The sequence below is a fragment of the Lactuca sativa genome, chromosome 7 (assembly GCF_002870075.4).
Source record: "Lactuca sativa cultivar Salinas chromosome 7, Lsat_Salinas_v11, whole genome shotgun sequence".
In the NCBI taxonomy this organism is placed as follows: domain Eukaryota; kingdom Viridiplantae; phylum Streptophyta; class Magnoliopsida; order Asterales; family Asteraceae; genus Lactuca; species Lactuca sativa.
The window spans coordinates 87,998,988-88,012,470 of NC_056629.2; the positions used below are offsets into that span (position 1 = coordinate 87,998,988).

At 32.9% G+C, this 13,483-nt stretch overlaps 2 protein-coding genes across 2 annotated transcripts; both read right to left on the reverse strand.

Moving 5' to 3' along the window:
• Positions 1–2,662: 2,662 nt before the first annotated feature.
• LOC111888534 (cell wall / vacuolar inhibitor of fructosidase 1) lies at positions 2,663–4,765 on the reverse strand. The gene is given in 2 exon segments (XM_023884686.2): positions 2,663–3,231; positions 4,726–4,765. Coding segments are annotated over 2 exon segments (609 nt in total).
• Positions 4,766–11,610: 6,845 nt separating this feature from the next.
• LOC111888544 (cell wall / vacuolar inhibitor of fructosidase 1) lies at positions 11,611–12,129 on the reverse strand. The gene has a single exon (XM_023884695.1). The coding sequence runs from the start codon at positions 12,127–12,129 to the stop codon at positions 11,611–11,613; it is 519 nt and encodes a 172-aa protein (XP_023740463.1).
• Positions 12,130–13,483: the final 1,354 nt, after the last annotated feature.

Here is a 13,483-nt window from a genome sequence, read left to right on the forward strand (position 1 = left end):
AGACTAGACAAGGCAATTTTATGTCACATCAATGGCTCTTATGATTAATTGCACTTAACATAAAGAACCCAATATTAGCAAAATAGGTAAGGAACTTTGGTTTTTGTCCATATTTAGGTAACCATATTTTTTTCGTATACATTTGACCAGTAAACTCTTTTGACATGTTCATAATAGGGTAATGTTACTGCTAACGTTTGACATGCTCATTTGTCCATATTACCTTATTTTGAACAGGTCAAATAAGTTCAATGGTCAAATGTCTACGAAAAAAATGGTTATGTTAATGTGAACAAAGACCAAAGTTCGTTACCTTTCTAGTTCATTAACCCTAAAAAGAAATTTTCATGAGATACAAAAAAATGTAAAATGAAAGGAGGAGAGAAGACACCTACACCCACGCCCTAACGATGATAGTTATCTAATTCCTTTGAGTTCATAGTTGTCACACCCCCGGACCAGAACGCCAGAAACGTCCGGAGGTTGGTGACGTCATTGTGCACTATCATAACAATTGAATATAAATGAAACATAACAAATCCAAACATCATACATTAAGTTAAAAAACTTACATTGTTTTACATCATGTTTATGTTCTCAAATTACACAAAAGAGACAATAGTGAGTAAGTTTCAAACTACAACAAAATAATCCTAGATCCGCATCCCATTAGCATGCTTACCGATTTATTGAGAATACAAGTCGTTTGAAAATCGTTAGCATAAAATATGTTGGTGAGTTCATAAGCATTTTGTATAAAAATCTGTGATAGTTAGAAAACCATAAAATATTATATTTTCTTGTCAAAATAGTTGTAAGTCTTGTTCTCAATCAAATATAGTTGCATGTGTGTTTTAGTTTATCGTTTTCGAAATCGTATAAAATCGTTTTCTCGAGAAAATCTATATTTTCTGAGGTACAAAATAGTAGTCTTAAAACCCTAAGACTTGTGTGGTAAAAGCTTCGTTTAGAGTATCCAAACCATAGTTGTTTATAGTCGAAAGGTGTGACCTGCATAAATTTCAAAATAATATTCTTATAATCTGAGTGATCGTTATAACCATACAAATATGACGGAGTGTCTGTCTAGGCGTTCTTCAGACGCCGGATTCGTTTAAGATATTTGTCACCCTAGACTGGCCGGTCCAGCTGTAGCGAACAACGAAGGTGCGGGGTGTCAACCCCATATAGATCTATACACAAATTCTCGCTCTCCCTCCAGGAGCCTCCGGTTATAACTCCTACAGGATTTTAAACGTACATTAATACATATATATATATATATATATATATATATATATATATATATATATATATATATATATATATATATATATATATATATATATAGCGAAGATGCGTCTCACTAGAATACTAACAGATATTGGTGCAAATCCTTGAAATACGTTATTTATTAAATAAATAACAACAGGTGTACGTACTCGTTAACTAGATGTATTGTATTCGTTTGTTGAAAATAATCCACTTTGAATCATATTTGTCAAAAATGACCCAGTAATATCGATGTTTGCAAAAAGGGCCCTTCTTTCTATAAATTATAAAATAGCTGCATATTTGCCAAACGGTGTCATAAGTAGTTCAAAACTATGTGACTTATTGAAATTGGCCCATTTCTTTAAAAATGCTCATTTCAGAATTATATTTAAGAAAATGTTCAAAAGGCCCTTGTTTATCAAAAAATTTCATTTTTGGTCCTTTGGAAATTGAGATATTCAATTTTATCCCATTTCCAAAATGATCCTTATATAAATATTTATGGTCGAAAATGGCCCCCAAAAGATTATTATTTCCACAATTTAACTACTTCCAAATTATTTTTTCCAACAACTTGTTTAAGAAAATTTTGAAGCAATCCTTATGGTTTTTGTCATAACAATTTGTGATTTATACTTTTGTAACATATTAGTTCTTGGTTTCATACACAATTTGTAAAATATGGTTCATACACTTGAGACTTGCTCAAGATTTCGAGTTCATGAAAAATTTCATATGGAGTATTCATAAGTTTAGCATGCACAAATAACAAGCAAATATATCAAGATTTAAACAAGACTGTGACTTGTATTCTCCCCCAAAAACAATGAAAAGCTCAAACTAGGGGTATGAAGCTCACCTTGGGTAGAAGATAGTATAGTGGGAGAGATGAGGTGAGAAATTGGAGCCTAGAACACTTGAAGAGTTTGACAACCCTTGGAAACTTAGTAACGAGGGACGATCAATGTAATTTTTTTAAACTTACAATTATTAAGAATTTTATTATTGTATAACAAAATTAGAGTTATTTAATGGTTTTGTTTTTAGATATTAATAGTTTAAGTAACATAAAAATTTTGAGATCTTACATCCAATTTTCCATAAACCGTAAACAACAAACTGATACCAAAACGTTATTTAATGACACCTTCGCATCATAAAATGTAAAACCATCAAAAGAAAATTTTCTTTGTTATTCAGGTAACAATTTAAGAGCATTCAAATAAAGATCCTAGCTAAATTAGCAATATCATCCATAGAATTAAGTGAATGATGTTATCAAATTTGTGTTTTTGATAAAATGAAAACAACTTTCAAAAAGCTACGATAAATTAAAAGTTTGTAATAAACTCGTTAATATATAAATTTCTTTTTATTATAACAAAACTTATAAAAGCATTCTAATAATGGCCCTAGCTACATTAGCCACATCTTCCATATCTTTATTCATATTTGTCAACGGTGATGTTTGACCATGCTCCTTAAAACTCCTCTCACATGTCTACGACTCGATAGTGGTATCAGCCATTCCATCTTCGCCGAATTTAGGGTTTCCAAGATTCAATGCGTTAATGGTTAAAGGAACATTCACATGCATTATAGTGTTATACACATCTCCACACTGCATCAGTGTTGCTGTCAACTCGGGCAGAGACTTTTTGAGAGCATGGATTTGTTGTAGGGTTTTCACACCTTCGTTTTTTACTGCATCAACTACGATGAGTGCTAAGCCTGTTAAATTTGCATCTTGGCTCTTGGGGTTTGCCAATAAAATCGAAAGGCATAAGTTGTATGAAGGTGTGCCCTTGCATGTGTTCTCTATGAATTCTCTGTCTCCCATGGCTAAAAATAGGGTTTCTTGAAAAAGAATAGCGAGAAAGAGAATGGTGACACGAGACAAGTTCATCTTGATGAATTGAAGGAAAAAAAACGATTGACGGTTTAATGATTTGTTTTCTATGATTATGATTACCAATTTATAGGACGATTTACTTCATAATTTAAAAAATAATAAAATCATTTTTTGTTGATATTAAATGACCATTGACCAATACAAACATAAAATTTAATTACACCCATTAATGTTTTCTAACTATTAATAGAAAATATATATTTTATTAAAAAACTTTCTATACAATATACTCACTACCATAAAACATAGCTTTATACATATGTTTAATTATCGTCGATGAATAACTACTGATTATGGAATCTGGGCTTGTAGAAAATAGCAGATACCAAATATAACCGATCGATCCGTTTTGAATTAGGGTAGATTAGGTTTGGTTATTCGGGTTTAGGGTATGTAGTTTTGGGTACTCGGTTAACACAATTTGATATAAGTTTGAGCATAAGGTGTGTATATGGGGTATCGGGTATATACCGAATATCCGATTTTTTTTTTTAAAATCATTTTTTTAATATGTATAGAGGAGCATTCATCTCTTACTCTTAATCTCTTTCTACATTGGAAAATAGATTTAATCAATTTACTATTCTCCCCATTGAATTAAGTTAATCTTAAAAGAGTATATAAATATTATATTTGATTATATGTGACGTTTAATTTTTTCTCAATTCTCGTTATAATATCCTACTATTTCACTATACAAAAATGGTTTCTACGTCGTTTAGTCAAACGGAGGTGCTACTTTATGTTGAAATTGGTAATGGTTGAATGTATCATTCCTACTATTTTTTTAACAACAAATTGCTCCTTCTTCATTTCGCGCGAGATGCACCGATAATGTCTTTGTCAAACTACTAAATTCCAATGTCCACTTTCTGGGCCGTATCTGTAAAAAATTTGTTAGACACGGACCATTTTTGTAATTTTTATAAATTAAATGTACAATTTTGTATTTTATTTTCTACAAAGACACCAAACTTGCTAACATACCAAAGATTTAAAAATGTGATCCATTTTTGTAAAAAACATTACATATGGACACTTTTTTAAGTTACAAGGATAATTTTTTGTAATTTATTTTCTGTAGGGGTCAACCCTGCCAACATGCGGAATATTTAAACATACGAACCATTAAAATAACACTATACAATGACATTTTCTATAAATTACAGGCAACTTAACGTTTGGAATTTATTTTCAAAACAGAGACCAAAACTGACTACATGCGAAACATACTCGTGTACCATACCATCTTTGTAAATTACACAGATAAATTTTGTAATTTATTTTTTATACCGGTGGGTGTGGGATCGGTGAGGGGCTCGGCAGCCTCGGCGCACACCGTGTTGACTCATCGGCATGCCGAGCTCGGCTCGGCATCAAAGCTAATGAATGTCAGGTATTGTTGACCAATGGGAAGGTGGGATAGCTCGCAACGGCTATTTCCTTTTAATCTTTTTTCATTAAACAAAAAAAAAATCCTATAAATACTACAACTTTAAACCATTTTAACTCATAACTTCAACTTATAACTCAAATACGCTCTCTCAAAATGTCTTCTTTTTCTTCTTCATCAGCCATGTTTGATGGCTTGCTTGAAACGACTATAAAGGATATTCAGGAGGCAGAGCAGATGATCGAACGACTACAAGAAGAAAATGCGAAGAATGCATGCCAGAGGAAGAGAAGATACATACAAATATTTCGTGAGGCGGCTAACGATCGACTCATGCAAGATTACTTTGTGGACAACGCCAACTTTATAGGATATTATTTTTGTCGTCGGTTCCGTATGCAAAAATCTTTGTTTTTGCGTATAGTCAACTACGTGACGACAGCATGTCCATTTTTTCAACAACGTCGAGATGCTAGAGGTATAATTGGTTTACTCCTATACAAAAACGCATCGCTGCACTTCGTCAAGTAGCGTATGCCACTTGCACCGACGCACTTGTGGAGAACCTTAGGATGTCTAGACGTGTTGCACGAACTAGCATTCATAAATTTTGTAAGTATGTCATGAGATTATATGGTCCATGATATCTATGCAAACATACTTGTAGTGACAGCCAACAATTGTATGCTCATCACTCAAACGTTCACGACTTTCCTGGAATGTTAGGAAGCATGGATTGTCTCCACTAGGCATGGGGTTGTTGTCTGAATTCCTATAAAGGGAAATACACCCGAGGCGGTCATGGTTATCCAACAGTTATACTTGAAGCGGTGGCGTCACAGGATATGTGGATATGACATGCATTCTTTGGCTCATCTGACTCCCTTAATGACATCAATGTTCTTAATAGATCTTTGTTACTTGACGACATGTACAACGGGACCGCACCAAACTCCTCTTTTCAAGTAGCTGGAACATCGTATAGGAACAGGATATTATCTGGTGGATGGGATCTATCAGGGGCGTGCTTGTTTTGTGAAGTCATTGTCTTGTCCAAATGATCGGAAAAGGTTAAAGTTTAAGAGAGCTCAAGAGCGGGCGAGAAAGGATGTTGAACGTGTATTTGGAGATTTGAAAAAACGTTAGCATATTCTTAAATATCCCATGTTGTATATGGAGGAGAAGAAAATGAGTGAGGTAATGTATACTTGTATCATATTGCATAATATGATTATCGAAGACGAAGGAAATGCAATATGTGAGTATAACGAAAATGAGATCGTTCAACCGACACAAGCTTTTGAGGTTGGAAGCGCAGAGTTCATGTCGAGGAGGGCACTAGTTAATGATGTTGAGACACATCATGTTCTTCGTAAGGAATTGAGGAAACATATTTGGAACGTCAACCACATCGATCTTAACATGGAACCGGTCGACGATTTGGAAGGTCATTATTCTGATGAAGATGTTCTTTAGGTCTATCTAGGTTTGGTAATTTTAGTTTGTATGTTTTTAATTTCAAATTCTTTTTTATGTGTATTTGTTGTTATTTTGAATTTCTATGTTTTAATTTTAAGTTTAATGGATTTTTAGTTTTTAAATATTGTTACGTTTGAAAGATTTTTTTTCTATATTTAAAAAATATATATATAGGTACATTGGCAAGTATGGCAACCCGCGCCTACCAAATGACAACTTTTTTTAAGAATGTGGCAAGTGTGATGTGGTGCCTACATGGACTGTGGCAACTGTGGGTGGCCTTATTCAAAGACCAAACATGTGATCATATAAAAGTATCGTGGCCAAAGCCTAAAAATTGTTTTTTATTATATATAATAATTAAAAGACAAAACTACAATAATAATCCTACGGTTTAACAAATGTTGTTAACTTAGTCTCTGCTCTTCAAACTTAGGACCTCTTCTCCCTCTCCCTCATCAGCCAAAGCCTTTCCCAACTAGGCTACAATTTTATTTTTCCAAAAACTAATTAATATTATCTAAAATCGTAAAAATATTAACAACAAAAAAATTTAAAAACATATTTTCACAAAAAAATCTTTTTTTTTTAATAAAACAAAATATTTTTTAGCATATTATAAAAGAAATACTTTTTACAACACATTTATATATTATTTTATGTAATTGTTTTATGTAATATATATATATATATATATATATATATATATATATATATATATATATATATACTTTTTTACAAACAATTTATATATTTTTTACGTATTTGTTTTGTGTAAAATATACTTTTTTATGTTTTTAAAAATACGTTTTCGTATACTATGTTATTAAATTGCAATGAAAAATAAGTTTCTTTTGTGTATTGATGTTATGTAAAACTCGGACAAAAAAACCCACGGGCCTTCCCTTGTTCGGTTCTTGTTTGATTTTATGTTTTCACTACTTTGTTATAATAGATTTCACAAAAATTAGATGTGTTATATTGTCAACAACTGATAGCATTTTTTGTTTATTATTTTCTCGTAGTGACTTAGTCCGTTCTTGCTAAAATTTATAAAATAAAGCAAAGCATAAGGGCTTTGAAATTCATTGGTTAAAAGGCTACTACATTGATAACAATTCCATGTTTACAAAACATTTATACGTGGAGATTTCTACGTGGAGATGGATAAACTGATGACTCCATGAATTTTGGTTAAAAAAACTAGTACAATAACAACATTAGCATGTTTACAAAAAAGTTTTATGTGGAGATGGATACTACTAATTTTATGGATCCTTATTGATAATTTCCAGCATTTCTTCAGAGGTTGTGATTAGTTTTTCAGCTAGTGTAATGCATAGATGAATGCATTTGAGATTGGGAAGTTATTCATTGATGGATGCTGATAAAAGCAGAGCAGGTGTGAAAGTTATTGGAACGTGAATGGTAATTCACACACAATGTTCTTTGTAGTTGCATCCTTCATCTATAGTTGTTAAAGCATGGTTTGTTGTTGGGTCATGAGGTTTTTGATTTAAGTTGTTATAATTTTTTTGAGGTGGATTTCAACGTCTTTGGTAGTCATTGGAGCTGAGGTTTAAAGTGTGAGTTTGTTTAGATTTTGTGATTGTAGCTATTTGAATGGGATGGTTAAATAATGTGATTGGAAGGAAGTCGAAGAGGTGACGTTAGTTGTGTTGTAATTATTAAATACCCTTCACTTATAAAAAAAACAATGATTATTAAGAAATTATTGTTTATTTGATAATCGCTACAAATTAAATGACATTTTGAATATGAGTGAATCACTCTATGTCAAATCAGAGTATGTCAAACAATCATCCAAATACATCAGAGTGAAATAAGGTGTCAATCTTGGTGTGTGCGATGCGATCATCTCGAGCTCTTCCCCTTTGATCCGGAAGTAACTGAAACAAAAACTAAAAACCGTAAGCACGAAGCTTAGTGAGCTCCCCAAAATACCATATACCATACATATCTGTTAGCTCAAGGCTATGTCAGGTCTATTTCACTCTTGGGTCTATTTCACCCTCGAGTCTATTTTAACTCATGTATCAACCAAAGCTGTACCGAGTCTATTTCAACTCATATGTTAGCACAAGGTTGTATCAGGTCTATTTCACCCCACATACATATATCAAACAGGCACACAGACAATATAACCCATACAATAGGAGTCACAAAGACTACAAGCACATAACATATCCTAGTGTCCTATAGTATAGTGAACAAACTCACCTTAGTTTGCTGTCGGTCAAAAAAATGATCGGGTTGTTGATCCTGAGAATCCCAACTAATAATTGGGACATCAACCATAACTAGGAATCTAGTTCATTTGTCCACCACCCAGGGTAAAAGACCATTTTACCATTTCCTCACTTGGACCAATAACCGAGGCCCAACCTAATGGCACCAAAATCCCAATTTGGCCCAAATTCCAAAATGATACTCAAAGCCCATTATGGGCCCAAATCTAAGAAGGCCTAAACCTAACAATGCCCCAAATTCAGGAGGACAGTCGCTCAACAAGGCCAAAACCCTAATAGTCCAAAATTGTTCAAACTGCAAAGCCCAAGACCAGGCCTGGTATGATGCGCGTACCAAACGTACGCCCGACAAACTAGGTTGTGTGCCAGACGAACTAGGTTCCTTAAGTGCTTAATTCTTGCATTCCAAATGTCCAAATTACAGATCCAAGCCTTATGGAACATCTTGATCCATAGAGTCCTTAATTTGGATCCTTTACATGGCTCAAATGATCCCAAACCCTAGATTAAGCATTCTACTTTCATCATATGGACACAAACACATGCATGGTTGATCAACGACCATCAAGGTGCTAGCGTTAAGGGTTGGCCCAAGAATTGACCATCTCCTCATGCAAAAAGACTGGACAACCCAATTTTAAGTCACATCAATGGATCTTATGACTACTTGCACTTAACATAAAGAACCCAATATTACCAAAACAGGTAAGGAACTTTGGTTTTTGTCCATATTTAGGTAACCATGTTTTTTTCGTATACATGTGACCAGTAAACTCTTTTGACATGTTCATAATAGGGTAATGTTACTGCTAACGTTTGACATGCTCATTTGTCCGTATTACCTTATTTTGAATAGGTCAAATAAGTTCAATGGTCAAATGTGTACGAATAAAACATGGTTACCTTAATGTGAGAAAAGACCAAAGTTCGTTACCTTTCTAGTCCATTAACGCTAAAAAGAAATTTTCATGAGATACTGAAAAATGTAAAACAACAGGAGGAGAGAAGACACCTACACCCACGCCCTAACGATGATAGTTATCTAATTCCTTAGAGTTCATAGTTGTCACACCCCAGCCCAGAACGCTAGAAACGTCTGGAGGTTGGTGACGTCATTGTGCAATATCATAACAATTGAATATAAATGAAACATAGCAAATCCAAACATCATATATTAAGTTAACAAACTTACATTGTTTTACATCATGTTTATGTTCTCAAATTACACAAAAGAGAGAGTAGTGAGTAAGTTTCAAACTACAACAAAATAATCCTGGATCCGCGTCCCATTAACCTGCTTACAGATTTACTGAGAATACAAGTCGTTTAAAAATCGTTAGCATAAAATATGTTGGTGAGTTCATAAGCATTTTGTATAAAAATCTGTGATAGTTAGAAAACCAAAAAATATTATATTTTCTTGTCAAGATAGTTGTAAGTCTTGTTCTCAATCAAATATAGTTGCATGTGTGTTTTAGTTTATTGTTTTCGAAATCCTATAAAATCGTTTTCTCAAGAAAATCCTATATTTTCTGAGGTACAAAATAGTAGTCTTAAAACCCTAAGACTTGTGTGGTAAAAGCTTCGTTTAGAGTATCCAAACCATAGTTGTTTATAATCGAAAGGTGTGACTTGTATAAATTTCTAAATAATACTAATATCTTCCGAGTGAGTCGTTATAACCATACTAATATGACAGAGTGTTTGTCTAGACGTTCTTTAGGCGCCGGTTTCGTTTAAGACATTTGTCACTCTAGACTGGCCGGTCCAGCTGTAGCGAACAGCAAAGGTACGGGGTGTCAACCCCATATAGATCTATACACAAATTCTCGCTCTCCCTCCAGGAGCCTCCGGTTATAACTCCTACAAGACTTTAAACGTGCACTAATATATATATATATATATATATATATATATATATATATATATATATATATATATATATATATATATATATATAGTGAAGATGCGTCTGACTAGAATACTAACAGATATTGGTGCAAATCCTTGAAATCCGTTGTGTATTAAATAAATAACAATAGGTGTACCTACTCGTTAACTAGATATATTGTTTTCGTTTGTTGAAAATAATCCACTTTCAATCATCTTTGTTAAAAATGACCCAGTAATATCGATGTTGGCAAAAAGAGCCCCTCTTTCTATAAATTATAAAATAGCCTGATATTTGCCAAAAGGTGTCATAAGTAGTTCAAAACTATGTGAATTATTAAAATTGGACCATTTCTTTAAAAATGCTCATTTTAGACTTATATTTAAGAAAATGTTCAAAAGGCCCTTGTTTATCCAAAAATTTCAATTTTTGTCCTCTAGAAATTGAGCTGTTCAATTTTGTCCCATGTTCCAAAATGATCCTTATATAAATATTTATGGCCAAAAATGGCCCCCAAAATATTATTATTTCTACAATTTAACCACTTCCAAATTATTTTGTCCAACAACTTGTTTGAGCAAATTTTAAAGCAATCCTTATGGTTTTTGTCATAACAATTTGTGATTTATATTTTTGTAACATATTAGTTCTTGGTTTCATACACAATTTGTAAAATATGGTTCATACACTTGAGACTTGCTCAAGATTTTGAGTTCATGAACAATTTCATATGGAGTATTCATAAGTTTAGCACATATAACTTAGCACACATGCATAACAAGCAAATATATCAAGATTTAAACAAGAATGTGACTTGTATTCTCCCCCAACAACAATGAAAAATAGGGGTGTGAAGCTCACCTTGGGTAGAAGATAGTGTAGTGGGAGAGATGAGGTGAGAAATTGGAGCCTAGAACACTTAAAGAGTTTGACAACCCTTGGAAACTTAGTAACGAGGGACGATCAATGTAATTTACTTAAACTTACAATTATTAAGAATTTTATTATTGTATAACAAAATTAGAGTTATTTATTGGTTTTGTTTTTAGATATTAATAGTTTAAGTAACATAAAATTTTTGAGATCTTACATCCAATTTTCCAAAAACCGTAAACAACAAACTCATACGAAAACGTTATTTTATGACACCTTCCCATCATAAACTGTAAAACCATCAAAAGAAAATTTTCTTTGTTATTAAGGTAACAATTTAAGAGCATTCTAATAATGGTCCTAGCTAAATTAGCAATATCATCCATAGAATTAAGCGAATGATGTTATGAAATTTGTGTTTTTGATAAAAAGAAAACAACTTTCAAAAAGCTACGATAAATTAAAAGTTTGTAATAAACTCGTTAATATATAAATTTATTTTTTATTATAACAAAACTTATAAAAGCATTCTAATAATGGCCCTAGCTACATTAGCCACATCTTCCATATCTTTATTCATATTCGTCAACGGTGATGTTTGACCATGCTCCTTAAAACTCCTCTCACATGTCTGCGACTCGATAGTGGTATCAGCCATTCCATCTTCGCCGAATTTAGGGTTTCCAAGATTCAATGCGTTAATGGTTAAAGGAACATTCACATGCATTATAGTGTTATACACATCTCCACACTGCATCAGTGTTGTTGTCAACTCGGGCAGAGACTTTTTGAGAGCATCGATTTGTTGTAGGGTTTTCACACCTTCATTTTTTACTGCATCAACTACGATGAGTGCTAAGCCTGTTAAATTTGCATCTTGGCTCTTGGGGTTTGCCAATAAAATCGAAAGGCATAAGTTGTATGAAGGTGTGCCCTTGCATGTGTTCTCTATGAATTGTCTGTCTCCCGTGGCTAAAAATAGGGTTTCTTGAAAAAGAATAGCGAGAAAGAGAATGGTGACATGAGACAATTTCATCATGATGAATTGAAGAAAAAAAAATGAGTGACGGTTTAATGATTTATTTTCTATGATTATGATTACCAATTTATAGGACGATTTACTTCATAATTTAAAAAATAATAAAATCATTTTTTGTTGATATTAAATGACCATTGGCCAATACAAACATAAAATTTAATTACACCCATTAATGTTTTCTAACTATTAATAGAAAATATATATTTTATTAAAAAACTTTCTATACAATATACTCACTTCCATAATGAAGGGTTTTGAGCAATACATCAATCTTATGGTGTACATGCAAACCCTAATAGCTTTTGGATCTAGTTTGTCTAATGAACATGCAATTGAATATCCAAAGTTATAAACCCTAGATCTAGCATACAATTAATCATATTAACATAAAATAGAGTTTAGATCTTTAGATTGTTATATAGCAATAACAATCAATCCTTAGCTCTAGAAAGCTTAGTGCCCCAAGCGTTGCACCTCTAATGGAGTCACAAACACCACTAAGCAACTTGGATGAAGAGGGAAGAGATGGGAGGCACCAAAACGGCTGGAAATTCTAAGGGAAGAGTTATCCACGTTTTTGTGGCTTAAGGGTCCTTTATATACATGTAGGCTATTAGGGTTTTCAACCTGGAATCCCTAATCTGACTGCTTTAGCCCTAATCAGTCCAATGGACCATTCCAGAAGGCCCTTGGACAATTTCTTTATGGTCCTCCATATAGAATTCGTCCATTGCCATCTAATGGATCCTAAGCCCAACTTTGAAACTATCTTATAATTACAATATCAGTCCCCTTAATTTAATTAATCTCTTTTAGTCACTAAATTAATTCTTGACTAATATTAATTAAACAATATGATTTCTCCTTTAATATATTATTCTTATAATATATTAATAAATCATAATTAAACTTTTCTCTCCTTAATTCATCCTACATATTGCTATGGTGAAGGCAACCTAAAAGGACCATGCTCATAATCGGGTCAAGTAGATACCAAAATATTTATGGACTTAGACACTAATCCAACAGTCTTCCACTTGGATAAGTGTAATAACTATTTTCCATATGACTTCAGAACCTGATCAGCAATCGTAGCTTTCAAAAGCTGATGTCAACTTTGATCTTATCAGATAGCGTGTCCTTTAGATAAGGGATCATATATTCCTCCATTCTCAAGATATCGTATAGACATAAGACATGAATTTCAATCATTCTCTCTATACTGTTTCCCGACTTCCGATTTATGATGACTGACAACAGACTACAATTGAACACATCAACTTAGTCTCGGCTTGGCCAAGCGCTTAGGTGTCATCACTAAATCATCGAGGGGCCCACAGATATCACTTTT

Coding starts and splice junctions, on each gene's coding strand:
- LOC111888544 (XM_023884695.1), bottom strand. CDS start 12,129: ATGAAATTGTCTCATGTCACCATTCTCTTTCTCGCTATTCTTTTTCAA.